At 36.8% G+C, this 19225-nt stretch overlaps 1 protein-coding gene across 2 annotated transcripts in view; it reads left to right on the top strand.

The window, feature by feature from the left end:
- DBT (dihydrolipoamide branched chain transacylase E2) overlaps positions 1-19225 on the top strand; it is a 49252-nt gene that overhangs the window by 12201 nt on the left and 17826 nt on the right. For both annotated transcript variants that reach the window (XM_080801149.1, XM_080801150.1), the window contains exons 4-5: positions 8065-8246; positions 17270-17391. In XM_080801149.1, coding sequence (XP_080657275.1) covers positions 8065-8246; positions 17270-17391 — 304 coding nt within the window. The remainder of the gene's footprint in view (positions 1-8064; positions 8247-17269; positions 17392-19225) is intronic.

Below are 19225 nucleotides of genomic sequence, written 5' to 3' on the forward strand. Positions count from 1 at the left end.
TTTTTTTCAGAGTACAGGTCTTTCTCTCCTCTTTAGTTAGGTTAATTCCTAGATGTCTTCTTACTTTTGGTGCAGTTGTAAATGGGATTGTTTTCTTAATTTCTCTTTGTGCTGCTTCTGTAGTGATGTATCAAAATGAAACAGATTTCTGTACACTGATTTTGTATCCTGCAACTTTATTTAATTCATTTAGTAGTTTTTTGGTGGAGTCTTTCAGGTTTTCTATATAATGTCACCTGCAAAAAGTGGAAGTTTTCCTTCTTCTTTACCAATTTGGATGCCTGTTATTTTTGTTGTTGTCTGATTGCTGAGGCGAGTACTTCTAGTACGATGTTGAATAAAGTGAAGAAAGTGGTCATCATATCTTGTTCCTGACCTTAGGGAAAGTCTCGGTTTTTCCTCATTCAGGATGATGTTATCTGTGGGTTTTTCATATATGGCCTTTATTATGTTGAGTTATGTTCCCTCTAAACCTACTTTGTTGAGGGTTTAAATCATGAATAGATACTGTATGTTGTAAGATGCTTTTTATATGTCTATTGAAATGATCGTATGATTCTTATCCTCTTATTGATGTAATGTATCAATAAGACTTTTGTTTGTTGGGAGTTTTTTCACTACTGATTTGATTTCTTTGCTGGTTCTCTGTCTACTCAAATTTTCAATTTCTTCTGATTCAGTTTTGGTAGTTTATATGTTTCTAGTAATATATCCATTACTTCCAGTTGTCTAATTTGTTGGCAGATAGTTTTTATAATAGTCTCTTACAATTGTTTGTGTTTTTGTGGTAGTGGTGGTTGATTCTCCTTTCATTTGTGATTTTATCTGTTTGAGTCCTTTTCTTTTTTCCTTGATAAGTCTGGCTAGAGGTTTATCAATTTTATTGATTTTTCCAAAGAACCGGGTCCTGGTTTCATTGATCTGTTCTATTGTTTTTTAAATTTCTTTATCATTTGTTTCTGCCCTAATCTTGTTTATTTCCTTCCTGCTGCTTTTAGGATTTGTTTTTTGTTCTTTTTTCTAGCTCTTTTGGGTGTAAGAGTAGATTGTTTATTTGAGATTTTTCTTGCTTCTTGAGGTAGGCCAAATTGCTGTAAACTTCCCTTTTAGAACTTCTTTTGCTGTCTCCCAGAGGTTTTGGACCTTATGTTTTCATTTTCACTTGTTTCTATGTACTTTTAAAATTTCCTCTTTTTATTTCCTGTTTGACCCATTCTTGCTTATTAGCATGTTATTTAACCTCACTGTATTTGTGAGCTTTCCAAATTTTTTCTTGTGGTTGATTTCTAGTTTAATAACGTTGTGAAAGGAAAAGATGCATCGTATGACTTTAGTCTTCCTGAATTTGTCAAGGATTGTTTTGTTGCTTAATATGTGATCTATTCTGGAGGATGTTCCATATGTGCCTGAAAAGAGTGCATATTCTCCTGTTTTAGGCTGGAGTGTTCTGAATATATCTATTAAATCCATCTGGTCCAGAGTATCTTTCAAAGTCATTGTTTCCTTGTTGATTTTCTGTTTAAATGATCTGCCCATTGATGTAAGTGGGGTATTAAAGTGCCCTTTTATTATTGTATTATATATTAGGTCCTTTATTTTTGTTATTAGCTATTTTATGTATTTGGGTCCTCCCATGTTGGGTGCATAAATATTTACAATTATATCTTCTTGTTGGATTGTCCCCTTTCTTACTATATAATGTCCTTATTTGTCTCTTTCTTTTTTTTTTTTTTTTTAAGATTCTACTTATTTGTTTATTTTAGAGGAAGAGAACATGAGCTGAGGGAGTAACAGAGGAAGTGGGAGAAAAAAATCTCAAGCAGACTCCATGCTGAGCACGGAGCCTGATATAGGGCTGGATCTCATGACCCTGAGATCATGACCCAAACCAAAATCAAGAGTCAGGAGCTCAACCGACTGAGAGACCCAGGTGCCCCATACTCGGCTTTCTTTTGACATCCATTTGTATGATGTTTCTCCATCCCCACTTTCAATCTGCAGGTGTCTTTAGGTCTAAAATGAGTCTCTTGTAAACAGCATATAGATGGGTCTTATTTTTTGTTTTTTGTTTTTTTTATCCATTCTGTCACCCTGTGTCTTTTGATTGGGATATTTAATCCATTTATATTCCAAGTAATTATTGATATGTATTTTTCACTATTTTATTACCTGTTTTGTGGTTGCTTCTGAAGAATTTTTCTGTCTTTCTTTCATGGTTTTCTGGTTTTCTTGAGTGATATATTTAGATTTCTTTCTCTTTATTCTTTGCATATTTATTAGTGGTCTTTGGTTTGTTGTTACCATTAGGTTTGTATATAACATCTTCTGCATATAGCAATGTAAATTAAGTTGACGGCCATGTAAGTTTGAGCACATTCTTCTCTCCTCCCCATGTTTTAGGTATATATTGTCATATTTTACATCCTTCTATTTGTGAATTCCTTGACTTATTTTTTACAGGAATAATCATTTTTACTGCTCTTATGTTTCCTACCATCATACTGTCACTCTCAGTCTCTCCTTTCCACTCAGAGTCTCTTTCAATGTTTCTTGCAAGGCTGGTTTAGTGGCCATGAACTCCTTTAGTACTTGTTTGTCTGAGAAATTCCTTATCTTTCCTTCTATTCTGAATGATAGACTTGATCACTAGAGCATTGTTGGCTGCATTTTTTTTCCCATTTAGCACTTCAAATATATCATGTCAGTCTCTTCTGGCTTAGAAAGTTTCTGCTGAAAAATCTCTTGATAGCCTTATGTGGTTTCCCTTGTATGTTACTGTTTTCTTTTGTCTTTCTGCTTTTAAATTTTCTTTAACACCCTATTTTGCCAATGTAATTACAATATGTCTTGGTGTAGATCTGCTTTTGTCAGTTTTGATGGGGGCTCTCTGTACCTACTAGATCTGGGTATCTGTTTCCTTCCCCAGATTTGAGACGTTTTCAGCTATTATTTCTTCAAATAAATTTTCTATCCCCTTTTTCTCTCTTTTGGGACTCCTATAATATAAATGTTATTACATTTGATGGAGTCACTGAGTTCCTTAAGTCTATTCTCATTTTGCATAATTCTTTTTTCTCTCGTTCAACTTGATTATTTTCCATTACTATGTTTTCTAGGTCATTAATTTGCTCCAAACTGGTGTTCATTGCATAAAATGTGTTTCTAAACTTGTTTATTGTACCCTTCATCTCTGATTTGTTCTTTTTTATCTCCATTAGGGGTCTTACTGATGTCTTCTACTCTCTTCTCAAGTTCAAGGAGTATTTTTATGATTATTACTTGAAATACTCCATCAGAAATGTTACTTATATCTCTTCCACTTAGATCTCCAGCCATGGCCTGTTCTTTTATTTGGGTCAAATTTCTCTGTCTTCTCATTTTGTCTAAGTTTCTGTGCCTGTTTCTTTGTGTTTAGAAACATGTTCTTGAAGGTAATAGCCTATGAAGAAGAGGTCCTCTATTGTCCTAGTGCCCTGCCATGTAGTGTCCCCTGTTCCCCAGAGCCTGGCACTTCTGTGAGTGTCTCCAAGTGTGTGTTGCATGTGCTCTGCTATTTTATCCTGGCCATGTTATCCTTTAGGCCTGTCGTCTGCAGAGGATGCCTTGGCTTGTTGTGGGCAGTATTCGGTCCCTGGCCTGACTGTGGTGTATTTTAACTAGGTGTGCTCTGGTCTGCTTGTCAAATGAGACCTGTTGCCACCGCTATCAGAACCAAGGCTCCATAAAACTCCCAGATTGGGAGATACGGCATTGGCAGGGTTTTGGACCGGTCTTTTGGGGGAGGGGGCCCACCATGCTGGGACTGAGGCAAGTGTGGCCAGGAAGGAAAGGGTGCTTCCACTGGAGCATGGGGTGCAGGGGTGGTGGGACTTGGTGTAAACATGCTAAGTAGTGGGTGTCAGCACCACACAGCTTCCTGTAGGTAGACCTGTGCTTTTGCTGAGGGGTAGGGGAGGGAAATCGCACCTCCCAGTTCCTTTGTTCCTGAAGGGTTCTCTCGTGAATGCTGCCTCTCTGGGATGCCCTCTGAGATGGACAAATAACCTCCCCACCTTGTGATCCAGAATGTTTTTGAGGTCACTGTTTCCATGCTGTATGTCTGCAGGCTATTTGCCTAGTCTTCTTTCCAAGAGCACCCTCAATGCCTTTAGGCTCTATCTGAGCCAAGCCCACTGACCTTTACAGCTCTAGGCTTTAAGCCCTGCTGTTTGCAAGAACTCCTGAAATTCAGTCCCTCTCACTTTCCAATCCAATAACTATGGCAATTAGTTTTTCCCCATGCACTCCCCTGTGTGTTAGTTTGTCTCTCACCCTTCTCTGCCACCATAGTTAACCTACCTCCCAACTGCAGCTGCCAATCTGTTCCTCTCCTAAACCATGTCTCTGCACACCCTACATTCATTGATGTGACCTCTTTTCTACCTTTAATTGTGGAGTTTGTTCTGCCAGTCTTAAGACTGATTTCTTAAGGTATGATTTCTTAAGGGTATGTAGGATGATATGGGAGTTGTCTAGTTGTATTTGTGGGATGAGGTGAGCCTTGGGTCCTTCTGCTCTGCCACCATCTTTCCCTCCTGCATATATATTTTTTTGCATCCTTTTACTTTTAACTTATTTGTGTCTCATATATAGTATATAGTGGAATCATTTTTTGAAATCCATTTTTCCAATTTATGCCTTTTATTGGCATGTTTAAGCCATTTATAGTTAATATAATGGATAATTAAGATTCATATCTGCCATTTTGCTATTTGTTTTCTATATGTTTTATGTGGGTTTTTTTTCATATATTTCTCCCATTAATGCCTCTTATTGTGATGAATAGCTATTTCTACCATACCATTTTAATTTCCGTGTGTGTGTGTGTGTGTGTGTGTGTGTATTTAGTTACTTTCTTAGTGGCCACCCTGTGGTTTAATAAAAAACAATGTAGTTTGGATTAATATCAACTTAGTTTCAATAGTACATTAAAAACGCTCCAATATAGCTCCTTCCCTTCTCCCCTCCTTTTTTGCTATTATCATCATATGTATTACCTGTTTAAAATTATAAGCCGATCAACAGTTTTTAAAGTATTGCTTTATGCACTTGTTTTGTAAATCAGATAGAATTAAAAAGCGGTACAAAGAAATTATAGTGTCTTGTATATGTATCTATGTAGTTAATCTTTATTAGTATTCTTTATTTCTTCATGTGGATTTGAGTTGCTGTCTGTTGCCCTTTTATTTCAGCTTGAAGGACTCCTTTTAGCATTTCTTGTAAGGGAGGTTGCTAGCAAAAATTCTGTTTTAAGTTATTTGAGAATGTGTTTATTTTTCTTTCATTTTTTGAAGCACAGTTTTGTTAGATATAAGATCCTTGACTGACAGTCTTTCTTCTTCTTTTTTTTTAAGATTTTATTTATTTGTCAGAGAGAGAGAGAGTACACAAGCAGGGGGAGCAGCAGGCAGAGAGAGAAGCAGGCTCCCTGCTGAGCAAGGAGCCCAATGTGGGTCTCGATCCCAGGACCCTAAGATCATGACCTGAGCCAAAGGCAGATGCAACCAGTTGAGCCACTCAGACATCCCCAGTCTTTCTTTTCTTTCAGCACATTGAATGTGTCATTCAGTGCCTTTTGGCCTCCATGGTTTCTGACTAGAAACCATCTGTTAGTCTTGTAAGTGTTCCTATAGTTGATAAGTGGTTTTTCTTTTGCTGATTTTAAGATTTTCTCATTGTCTTTCAGCAGTTTGATTATGATGTGTCTAGGTGTGGCTCTTTTGAATTTATCCTATTTGGACTTTGTTGAGTTTCTTACATAGGTACATTAATGTTTTCATCAAGTTTAGGAAGTTTTTAGCCATTATTTCTTCAAAGATTTTATCTCTTTATTGATATTCTTTATTTAGTGAGGCCTCATCTTCTCCTGTGTTCCTTTAATTGTTTAGATATGGTTTCTTTTAGTACTTTGAATATTTAATTGCTGATTTAACTTTTTTTTTTTTTTAAGATTTTATTCATTTATTTGACAGAGGTCACAAGTAGGCAGAGAGGCAGGCACCGGGGGGTGGGGTGGGGTGGGGAGGAAGCAGGCACCCTGCTGAGCAGAGAGCCCGATGCAGGGCTCGATCCTAGGACCCTGAGATCATGACCCGAGCCGAAGGCAGAGGCTTAACCCACTGAGCCACCCAGGCGCCCCTGATTTAACTTTTATTAAAGTTAATTAATAACATTAATTATTATTAATTAACATCTTGACATCCTCAGGGGTGGTTTCCATTGGCTGCTTTTTTTCTCTACATGGGCCATACTTTGTGTTTCTTTACATGTCTTGTAATTTTTTGTTGAAAACTGGATATTTTACATAAAATAATCTGGCAGATATGTGGTAGGATATATAGACATCTTATTACCCAGGTCTTCCTTTTAAGAACCTCTTGTTTGCCCTTTTACCATTGCCTCAGCTAGCCATAATTTTCAATTGCTGTGGACTGTTTTCAGCAAACACTCTGAGGGAACTGAGTCATGTCAAACAAGAATGAGCTCTGTGAATGGATTTTTCCCTGAGAACTGCCCAACATGTCAAATAGGGACAGTTGTCTGGGAGTATAGCTTTTTGTGAAACTCCAAACTTGGGTCTGCCCTTGCTATAACATAAGGCTGCTGATTTTCAAGACTGATGCTGAGCTGGAAAGGAAAAGGAGAATAGGAGTTAAAATAATAAAACTAGGGTGTGCCTGGGTGGCTCAGTCACATCTGCCTTAAGCTCAGGTCATGATCTCAGGTCCGGGTCCTGGGATGGAGCCCCATGTTGGGCTTCCTGTTCACTGGGGAGTCTGCCTCTCTCTCTCCCTCTCCCTCTGCCTTTCCCTTGCTTGTGCTTGCTCTCTCATGCTATCTCTCAAATAATAAATAAAATCTTTTTTAAAAAAGATAAAGCCAGCTGTTTTTAATGAGATTCAGCCACTTTTCCTGAATAGGTCTTTCTTGATTATTGCCCTATTGTAATTTTTAGAATTCTGAAAAAGTCCGTTTTTAACAACTTTTGCCAGTATACTTATATTTATAGAGGAGCAGAGTTCCAGAGGGCCTTAGTCCACCATTCTAGAAGTTTAAGTCCTCTATATGTGGTTTTAAACCTAGTTTCTATGTCATGGGTGATGTTTTACTATAGACTGAGAACTGGCTAAGATAGGAAGACAAGGAATAAAAAGGACCGAACAATTATCTTAATGAAGAATTGGTAAGTTAGAAATGTGCCAGATACGTGAAGAATGGTATAAAAATCAAAATCATATGTTGCATTTCAGATTTGGTTCCATTCATCCTATTCTGTTTGCTAAGAGTATCTAGAAGACCCTGGGGCACTGGGATGGCTCAGTTGGTTAAGTGTAACTTCAGTTCAGGTCATGGTACTGGTGGGACTGAGCCCCACATCAGGCTCCCTGCTCACTGGGGAGCCTGCTTCTCCCTCTCCTTCTGCCTGCCACTGCCCGTGGTTGTGCTCTCTCTCTCTGTCAAATGAATAAATAAAATCTTTGGGAAAAAAAAGAATATCTAGAAGAGCCTTACAAAGCATACCTAAGATGATTAAGGAGAAAAAGAGACTCATATAAAATAACAGATTTAAAAATTCTAGAAGGAAAGACTGAGAGAGCGCAATCCAAAATTCATGAAATTACAAAGAATATGCATTAGGGATATCTATTTTTGGACTTAATTATAGAATAATAGACAAACCTTAAAGTTTGATGAAGGCTAATATAATAAAAGGAAATGACATTTTAAAAACACATTTTTAGAATTTCTTCCAAGAAATGGGTGAGGCATCACACCTGAAAGTGTAATTAAATTTTTGGATTATATATCTATCAATGGTTTTTAAATTTTTAGTATTTCTTGAGGATACATCAAAGAGACTCCTTTATAGTCTTTTTCTGACATTTTTTGGTGCACTATCTGGGACTAAATGACATAGTAGATGGATACTGACCTAATTCAGTGTAGTATTTACATTGTTAGAATGATTAGTATTATATACTTATAATTATTCATGTAAAAGTGTTTTGTGTCTTTTTCTTTTAGGTATGTAAAAGAAGGAGATACAGTGTCTCAGTTTGATAGCATCTGTGAAGTTCAAAGCGATAAAGCTTCTGTTACTATCACTAGTCGTTATGATGGAGTCATTAAAAAACTGTATTATAATCTAGACGATATTGCCTATGTGGGAAAGCCATTAGTAGACATAGAAACGGAAGCTTTAAAAGGTATTGTAAACGTGTTCATCTATTTTGCCAAATTGATTACTGCTGTCCTTTTGTTATGGGTACTAATTAAAAGAGATGTTTACTTTTAATAACTTATAGAATTTAATTTGGTGGTGTAAAAGCTGAAATTAGGAAAATAGAAAAGGTCCTCTGTGATGAATGATTATCTTCTGACCAGTTACCATGTTAGAAACATATACATTAACACTTAATTTATCTGGAGGCCCGCCTTCTGTAATCCTTAGTGTTCAAAAGAATCAACAGTCTTTCTCAGGAATTAAAGATTCAGGCCTTGAATCCTAGTCACTAATGACAAAAACTGGAATATGTGACAGATTAAATGTAACAGTGGAATCATTTAGTTTGCCACTGATTCGAAAACAAAAACACTTTCTTGGGGTGCCTGACTAAGCCAATCAGTGGAGCATGCAACTCTTGATCTTGATCTTGGGATTGTGAGTTTGACCCCATGTTGGGGGTAGAAATTACTTTAAATTTTTTTTTATTAAATATTCAAAAAAAAAAACCCCATACTCTCATTGGTAATGGTTATGAAAGCCAAACTTCTTGAAGAGAACTGGAAGAGAATAGAAGGAAAATCTTAACAAAAAGTGAAGAGACTAGCATTCAGAAGAAGCAGTGACCGTGGGACTTAGAAGCAGTAGAAGTCCTGACAAAAGTGAATCTGTTGTGATAGTGTTGCAGAGGAAAACTCAAACAGTGGGCTCTCCCAGTGGTGGGAGACAGCTGTCTACCTCAGAAATTCCTTATGGCATTGTCGTGATACAGTAAAGTTATGTCACCTAGGAAATAGCTTGGCCATCAGGGATTGGCTGGGGGGGCAGGGGAAGGCGTTTGTGTGGCATAAGTTTTGTGATGCAACCCTAAGCCAGCAATCTATCTGGGAAGGGCTGAAATAGACATCCAGAAGAAGTCTGAATTACGGTGGCTGGTTGACTCATAGTTCTGCAGACTGTATCATTAATAGCAACAACTAATATCACAGTCATACTTCACAGTTTATAAAAAGTTTCACTGTTTACTTTATCCTTACTTGTGAAGTATTTTGGTTTAACAGATGAAGAAACGAAACGCAGCCTATAAAGGTTGAGCAATTTGCCCAATGGTCAGTGACAGAGCCAGATTTAGAACTTGATGGCCTATCTTTGTCCAGAATATTTTACACTATGACATGCTGCCTCCGAAAGTTGGAAGATGGCCTATTAAAGCCTTCTTATATATAAAATGCAGAAAACCAAAAATAAGAAAATGAAAACCTTCCTGCTACTCAGAAATCACCACTCTTAACACATTAGTGTATATCATTCCAGATGTTTTTCTAAGCACACACACATGCTTTGAAGTAGTTTTTTACCAAAGTAATGTATTAAGCTTACTGTATTCTAATCTGTTTGCTTAACTAGGTCTGTGTTTTCATGACAATACATTTTCATTTCATCTGATATTCAGACTATTTAAATTTCCCCAGTTGCCCCCAAAATGTCCTTGAAATTTCAACTAGTTTGTTCAAACTGAGGTCCAATAGGGGACTAGACATTGCCCATGGTCTCTTTTCATGTGACTCATACTCTTTCCCATTTTGTTTCGTGACACTGACTTGTAGACAGGACTATGCCATTTGTTTTGCAAAATGTCACGTCTTTGGGATTTGTGTTTTCTCCCTTCACTATATATGGCACTATATAGATACTTCATTTGATAATCAATTGATAATCATTTGAGTGTCCTTGCCTAGATCAACAATTGCTTTAGGGGTTGTGGAATGATGATTTTTTGATTCTGTCATTCTTTTTACATTATTAGCTGGCATTATTCTGTGAAGTGGAGCTTCACCCTTAATCAGTTGGGTCTGTTAGTTACTCTGAAATATAGTTTCTATGGGAAAGATAGAATAAATGCTTAATTCTTTTCCCTTACCAAGGGGTTGCTTTTAATAGTGATATTAAATTTCTAACTTTCTCTTTGTGTGTATTCAGTTGATTTGCTGTGTTTAATCTATTATAATCGTTCTTTTTCATTCTGAAATTGTAATAGAAGAGACCCTTTCAGGGTGGCTCCTGTGTGTTCTCTCTCTCTCTTTTTTTTTTTTTTTAAAGATTTTATTTATTTATTTGACAAAGAGAGACACAGTAAGAGAGGGAACACAAGCAGAGGGAGTGGGAGAGGGAGAAGCAGGCTTCCTGCCAAGCAGGGAGCCTGATGTGGGCCTCCATCCCAGGACCCTGGGATCATGACCTGAGCTGAAGGCAGCTGTTCAACTGACTGAGCCACCCAGGCTCCCCTCCTATGTATTCTTTTAACATGACCTCATTAATTTTCAAAAGCTTTCTTGCCTTTGGCACAAGAAGATGATTGGGACTCACTGTGTACATTTCCTACCTGAGATCTGGAATTATCCATTTCTTCAGGGCTCTTGTTCCTTTTAATGTGAAGTGGACAAGAGATCATAATCTATGTAGTAGGGTGATTCCTATATTGAAAGGCATGATTTAGGAGTATTAAAAACAAAAAAGAATTTACCTTTTAAAATTACCTGAAACACAAAATTATTTTGATGGATCAGTGACTTTTTTTTTAATTGTTATTATTATTCAGTTAGGACGTAAAAATGCAGGACAGTTATACTCTTCGCACAAACTGAGAGTGCTGAATCCTAACCACTAGACCACCAGGGAGCATCAGTCTGGGCACAAACTGAACAAGCAAAGATGCTGAACACTATTGTGGATGTTATTAAATTAGAACACCTAGTCTATATCTGGTCTATAGCAGTCTGGTGCTATAGACCAGATTAGATACTAATCTAGGCCATCCAAAAAAATGAATTATTTATATGAACAAATAAACAGTTGAGATTTATGGCTTTTTTATTATTTGGCTTTAGAGTTTGTTTTGACATTTCTGATGAGATTCAACTTTATAAGTCTTGTTATATAGCAAAATACAAAGTCATAGAACTGTTTCAGAATAGGGGTATTTTTTCTAGAGAATTATTTCATAAAAATTCATCTCCTGTATAGCATGAATGAATCTCAAAAAATTATGCCAAGTGAAAGAAACCAGACAAAATAGAGAACATGCTGTATGATCTATGTACATAAAATTTTAGAAAATGCAAACTAATCTATAAAGACCGAAAAATGATTAGTGGTTGCCTGGATAAGGAATCTCTTGGGGGTGGGGTGGGTGTGTTCCTTATCTGATTGTGGTAATAGTATATGGGTATATATATATTTCAGATTTATCAAGTTTTATGTATGTGCAGTTTATTTTATATCTGTAAAAAATGAGATTCTGTAGGTTATGTTCAGAATAAAAATTATCCATTAATACTCCTCATAGAGAACTGATCATTTGCTCACTGTTGTGTTTTGTTTGCTAATAGAGTGTAATCTAAACAATTATTTTGCATTGTGGTTTTATTTTGCATATATGCCTTTTTGCTCTTATATTTATGTTGTGTTTTTTTACTGTAAGAATAAACTATGAATCATAACCTATATATAAGCAAACCTATAGAACAGAAGATTCAATTTAATGAGATTTATATATTCTTCTCTTTAATTTTAGAAGTGGGAAAGATTTCTTTTGTTTTTTTAAAAGATTTTTTATTTATTTATTTGACAGAGATCACAAGTAGGCAGAGAGGCAGGCAGAGAGGGGAGGGGGAAGCAGGCTCCCTGCTGAGCAGAGAGCCCGATGCGGGGCTCGATCCCAGGACCCTGGGATCTTGACCCAAGCCAAAGGCAGAGCCTTTAACCCACTGAGCCACCCAGGCACCCCAGAAGTGGGAAAGATTTCTAAATATTTTATCTTTTCTCAAGCAAGAATTTGTAGTAATATTCAACTTGTTTATATTGTTTTTGCTTTAGTGCTAGTAAAACCAGTTATACTATAAATAGAAGACCAAACAAAAAGTCTTTTGTAAGTATAAGATACATTATTTCCATTTTACAGGTGGAAAATAATTATAGCATAGAACTACCAAGGGTATAAGAGATCAAAATTAGACATCTTAACAGTAGTATTGGAAATTAATCCTTTCTTCCAATGCTTGTTTAACTGATACTTTGTGGTACTGTCTTTTGGAATGTGGTGGTGTCTACTTTTCAAGGCTGGAGTATCAGGATAATTCTGAGAAGGAAAATTGTGTTTGTGATGTCCAGGTCCTGTCTATGAGTGCTTTGGCTGTAGATAGACCTTTACTTGAAAAGAGCTTACTGGACTCACTTATGCCTCCTTGTATGTGTGACATTTAGAAGGATATACTGTTGCACTTGCTTCAGCAGCACATATACTACAAGGCATATACTATTAAAAATATATATTACAAGTTGAAATCCAATTATTTAATTTTATCTAGATTATATCAAAGCTATTCCATGTGTCAGTGTGTTGTCTGCTGTAAACTCGGTTTTAAGTATAAGGCCATGCATTCTTTTTACAGCTAATCTGGCTTTCTCTAGTATTTAACAAAGTAAGATGGCTCCTCACATTTTTAAATAACTGAAGTTTTTTATAACAACTTATCAAAATATTTTTTAGGGGAATCATTAATTTTCTTTTTTTTAAATTTTACATATTTTACTCCTTATAGTGAGGGTATTGAGTATATCCTAGAATCTTTTTTGATTCCGTAAAAACACGTTAATTAACATTTATTATTCTGGAACCAGCATAGTTTTGCATCTGGCTTTTGGTTTTTCAGCTTACTTCTTAGCATTATTATCATGCCCACCCATGATTCTCCTTCCTAACTTTCTGGGAACACCAGTAACTAAGTTTGTTAAGAGTAGGTACAAAGAAGAGCGAGTATGATCGGTTAAGAGTCTAAATTCCTTTTTTCTGGAGCGGGGGCATGGTTTTAATGCTGAGGCTGTGTGGCAGCTGTTCTAGGTATTCTGATCCTAAAGCTGTGCGGAATTAAGTTGCCAGAACGTCTGGCCACCACCACTACACCTAATTAATCCTAACTGAGGAGTCTTGCCATCATGGGAAAGTATTAAGGAAAGAGAAGGAGGAACATAAGCTATAGCAGAATTCTGTCCTTTAACATCACTGCCTCTCATTGTACTGAATACTTCCTCTGTTCTAATACTGTATATACATTATTTCATATAATCAGGTAGATTGAGTTATCTAGATTATTACTTGCATTTGACTTGTGCATCATTGAGACCCACAGAGGTTTAATATCTTGCCTATGGTCGCATAGTTAGTAACTGGGGGAACTACAATTTGACCCCAGCTCTGTTTAATTCTAAAGCCCGTAATCCTAGTCACTTTGTTACACTGAAAATTCTGTTCAGAGATTATGAGTATCAGCTCCATTCTGCAGCTAGAACACTGGGACTGAATTTCTAGCACTGTTTGTATGCATACTTAATGAAAATCTGCTGTAACAACATAAATTAGGTGTCCTACAGAGTTTATAATCTATTTTTTAAAGATTTATTTAGATAGATAAACAGAACACGAGTGGGAAGGGCAGAGGGAGAGGGAGAGAATGTGAAGCAGACTCTGTGCTGTGCCTGACATGGGGCTCTATCTCAGAATCCTGAGATCGTGACCTGAGCCAAAATCGAGAGGCAGACATCTAGCCAACTGCACCACTCACAGGCACCACCCTACAAAGAGTTTATAATATTACAATGTTTATCAGGATTAATAAAGTACTCTGAATTGAAGAAAAGTTCTTTGAGGGGTGCCTGGGTGGCATGGTTGGTTAGTGTCTGACTCTTGATTTTGACCACATAGGGCTCTGTGCTCAGCTCGGAGTCTGCTTGTCCCTCTCCCTCTGCTCCCCTCCTCCTGCCACCTCCCCACCCCTATCACACTCTCTCTCTTCCTCTCTCTCAAATAAATAAATAAATAAATAAATAAGATCTTTTTAAAAAACCTCTTCAACATAAAACCATTTTAAGAACATAGCATGTCATTTAATTAAATTATACTCAATGACATAAATTACAGAGTGTAATCCCCTAAAAAATATTTTATCATAAGTGGGCAGTGAATGATAGCTGTAACTTAGTTTTGTTCAGACAGTTGTAGATTAAACTGATTGAATTAGCTGTTTCAATAATTTGGTGTGAAAGAGAAAATGCAGTGGGATCTCATTGGTTTGGGTATCATCAATTCTCAATTTATGATCATTTATATAGGAACTAAGGTTTACATTTGTTCTATAAGGAAAGGTCGTCCTAAGAAGTTTTGCAGAGAGAAAATTTTTTGTGAAAACAAATTGTTTCAAACACCCTTGAGTGCTCTAGTATTTAAACATTTTCTCTACAAGAATTTCCTCGATTAAGTGAATTAATTGACTACTTAATGTCATTTTTAGAAATAGTTCTTAAAATACCTAAGAATATTGCAATTTCAGTTTTAATGTTTTTACTAATTCAAATTACTTTTTTATTTAGTTAATCTGAAATAATAGTTCTGTTATAAATTTGCATCACTTGAGGAATTCTGACATTAAATTGGCAGTTTTCATGAATTATTAAAATAAATGACTTATTTATAAAATAAAATATATAAAATTTATATAATAAATGACATTTATAAAATAAATGACTTATTACTAAAAATGCTTATTTATCAGAGTTCTTTTGTTCTTTTTAAAAATTTAAGGCTTTTAAAACTATGTATTCTAAATCCACTACTGAAAGAATAAAATCCCACATATTACAGTGCTAGAACCATGAAAATCATGTCACTTGGGGGAGTGTTATGAAATTTTTGTTTAGCCTTAACTCCATCGCCTCTAGAGTCTGTTTCTATATTGGTAAAATTGAGAACTCTGCCCTTCATTTCTGTAACAGTGTTGTGATCATAAAAGGAGAAAATATGTATAAAAACACTTAGAAAATGATTTAAGGTACTGTGTAGTAAGGGGTATTTTAGTGCTGAAGGGAGCTTTCTTCTAACAACTACCTGACTACTACAAATAATATATAATATGAATGACTTCTCACCAATGAACTTGTCTCATATTTACATCCAAATTACTCTGAAAGGCAGTACTACTTGGTCATATATCGGAATGTTTTCCAGAAAAGCTGAGTAGCAATACATTCAGTGATCTTTTGGAAATACATAATTTTTGTATCTGAGCATTATTACATTTCTCATATTACCGCAAATACACAGAATTCCTACAATGGGATCACCTTGGTTTCCCTTTGCATCCTAGTTCCTAATGCTCATCTTTCTTACTAATTTCTCCAATAACTTCAACAGATAATACTACAGCGTTTCTCAAATTGCAGCAAAACTATACCTTGAACAATAGGAGCTGTATTCTAGCTTCTGTGAGAAAATTTACCAGGGTTGTAAACTAATGGAAACAACACAGGGTGAAGCAGCCTCGGAATGATTTCCAGTTCTTAACAGTGTCTCAGCTGTGTGAACTTAAGCCAGTCCTTTCATCTTTCAAGTGTCAGATTTTTTTAATCCACAGGGTGGGATAATAACACCTATCTTACACAGTTGGAGTGAAGATTAAAATATGATACTGCATATGTAGTGTAGTATTTGACATATTATGGGTAATTGTGGGGGAGGAAAAATAATTCTCCCACTAACTTTCTGAGTTCTTAGCTGAGACTTTCTGTAATAAAAGACGGATTCACTAGAGAAAAATGGAAGTTTATTAACATGTATACCTCATCTCTCTATCATGGGAGACACCCAGGGAAAGATGAGTAACCCAAAGAAGTGGCTTTAGAGTTTAGGCTTAAATAGCATTTTGATAGGGAAAGGGGAAGTGGGATGTTGGCTTCTTAGGGGAGAGTAAATAGTTTTTCAGGAAGATGAATGGGCCCTTAGAGAACAGATGGGAGGTATGACAGTTTGGGTCAAAGTTTGAGTGTAGTGCTGACTTCTAGTCTCTCCTATGATGGGAATCCATATTCCCTGGTGGATGAAACTCCTGGAGAAGGGGTTTATGACTATTGAGTTCCTTCTGGAAGATCTGTCTTTAGGCACATGAGAGTTTAGGGAATGCCTTTCCCTGCATTTGCTGTTCTTCAAATGCCTACAGCTCAAAATAATCAGTACATGAAAGTGGTATGCTTGGGGTGGCATATTCTGCTAACCTACATGCCCAGTACACGTTTTGTTTTGTTTTCCCTTCTGCGCCATTAGGGGAACTTTGAGAGCTCCACTGGGCCAGTTCATAGACCAGTGAAGAGAAATGAAGAGATTTTCTTTCCCTAGGTACAGCAATGGAGAATCGTTCCTTGCTTTGAATGGAATGTCAGAGCAAATTCAGTTGCCTGCTTTCAGAGACTTAGTGTCTAATTCACTCATTCCCACAAAGATTTCTGCTGTATAGCCTGGATTTCCAAGCATCAGACTTTGACAGTTCAGTGCTCTCTGAAACTTTTTTATTTTTGGTTGCAGAAATACATGCTAAGAGCCTGAGGTAGTTTTTCATCTATCGGCACTCTAGATTTAGAGACTAGACCAGCCACATTAGCATTAGCCATGAAAATAAAATTTTCCACAGCATTCATTAAGGCGTATTCAAAAGCAGAGAAAAATGTTATGTGCTTATTATTTTAGGAAGGCGTTTTAAGATTGTCACAGATTTTATGGATTCTTTCATGTCATTTGCCTCACATTTGATTCTTATTGTATACTATTTTAAGTATAAATGAGAACTTTATCAGGGAAGTGTTTAACATACAAAACATTTAAACATTTATTGAAGAAGCTTTCACTTTTTAACTTGTAGCTGCTGCATGATTCTAAGAGAAATGAAGTAAACACCAGGTAATAATAAACATTCCACAGCTCTAGGTGCCAGTACCCCCCTCCCATCAACCCCTTTTGTTTCCTTCTGTAAAGTTGTGTCTTCCCACTTTGAAGTAGCCTGGCTAGTATGCTTTTGATTAGATGTATTAAGTTCAATTTATTTGTATATTATAAGCCACGAAGCTTGTTTTTATTTTTTTGTATTTTTCAACTGAAGAGTAAAATTTTACCTTGTTGACCAGATTCAGAAGAAGATGTGGTTGAAACTCCTGCTGTGTCCCATGATGAACACACACACCAAGAGATAAAGGGCCAGAAAACACTGGCAACTCCTGCAGTTCGCCGTCTAGCAATGGAAAACAATGTAAGTTGTCTTAATATTTAAGTGTGAGGTTGCATAGGCAATATACATTTGTATCAGTGAAAAGTTAGCCAACTATTCTGTGAAGAGATTCCTCAAGTTGAGATTCAAGGAAGATGATTATGTGTGTTACTGAAAAGTGATTGTTGCAGAAAAGCACCAGTGAGAAATGAGAAACCACAAACTTGTTTCTTGTATTAGTTAAGCAGTGTGGTTTTGTTATTTTTCCTTAGAGCCTAATAAACATCAGGGCTACCATCTATGGAACACTTGTGGATACTAGTGTCTTGGATCAGGTCCCCTGGATGCCAGCTTGAGACAGGGATTTGGATGCATGTGAAGGATCAATTGAGGGAGGGAACAACTTTTCTAGGAATGAGGGAAGCAGATAGAGAAGGGAAGAGAAGGAAAATGGGCCAGGCAAGTAAATGGTCTCAAGGATCTCATCCAGGGGGGCTAGGCAAAACCATTGACATTGTACTGACTTGAGACGAGGAGATCAGCCTTTTGAATTTCCTCCTGTCCATCATTTGTGCTTATCCAGGGCTTGGGGGCTCCCAGGTCCTGGAATCAGTATGTATACATTATCTCATTTAATTTTTACAATAATTCTGTAAGTTATGGGGGCTATTTGGAGACGTGGAGAAGTGAAGTAACAGGTCCAGGGTCACACAGCTGACACAGTGGTGGAGCCAGGATTCTGAAGTGAGTCTCTGTGACACCAAAACCAGTGCCCTTAATCCTGGTAGACTGCCTCAACAGTTACTGCGTCCATTTTTTGAGTCAGACACTGTATACACACACAGTCTTTCTCATCCTCACGGCCATCCTGCAGGCTAGTTTGGATTATCCCCATTTTGCAGATGAGAAAGGGCAGAGAGGTTGATTAATTGCCTCAAACCAAGTTAAGTAGCTGAACTGGGGGTTTGAACACATCTGTTCTTTTCCAAACTTGGGTTCTTTGCACTATGCAGGGTTTTTGTATGTTTTTGAGAGAGGTAGTTAAGTTACAGTGGGGAAAAAAAAAAAGCTTACATTTTAGAAATAAGGTAATGAGTCATTAAAATGTTCATATCCCTTCAGACCCTTATCCTACCATTGGGAGACTGTCCCAAGGAAATAATCTAGGATATATTCTTTCAAGTCTTTTATATAACCAAAAGTGGGACGGCACATATGGGTTCAGAATGAGTGATATGCTTGGGTAAATTATGTTAAAGATTTTATTTATTTATTCAAGAGAGAGAGAGGACAGAGGAGGAGCAAAGGGAAAGGGATAAGCAGACTACGCTGAGCACAGAGCTCAAAGTGAGGCTCGATCCCAGGACTCTGAGATCATGACCCAAGCTGAAGGCAAGAGTCAGGGCACTCAACCAGCTGAGCTACCCAGGCGTCCCTGGGTTAATTATGTTTTAAACCCTTAATGAAAATTTATGTAGCAGTTAAATGTGTTCAGATATGAAGACTGTTTGGCATAATAGAAAATAGAAATAATATGGAACACTACATTGTTAAGGGCATCAGATGAAAGATTGATGTTATGTATTACTTTGAAAGTTATAAGTATTTTGCTAATGTTGTTCTTAATTATATAGAAAAACTACTGGGGTACCTGAATGGCTCAGTCAGTTAAGCATCTGCCTTTGGATCAGGTCATGATCCCAGGGTCCTGGGATTGAGCCCCACATTGGGCTCCCTGCTCAGTGGAGAGCCTGCTTCTCCCTCTGCTCAGCCCCCTTTATGCTCTGTCTCACTCTCTCGCTCTATCTCAAATAAATAAATAAAATCCTAAAAAAAAAAAAAAGGCAAAACTATCTGTAGCAGTGCCTGATTTTGC

Source organism: Martes martes, assembly GCF_963455335.1.
Source record: "Martes martes genome assembly, chromosome: 4".
NCBI classification, from domain to species: Eukaryota; Metazoa; Chordata; class Mammalia; order Carnivora; family Mustelidae; genus Martes; species Martes martes.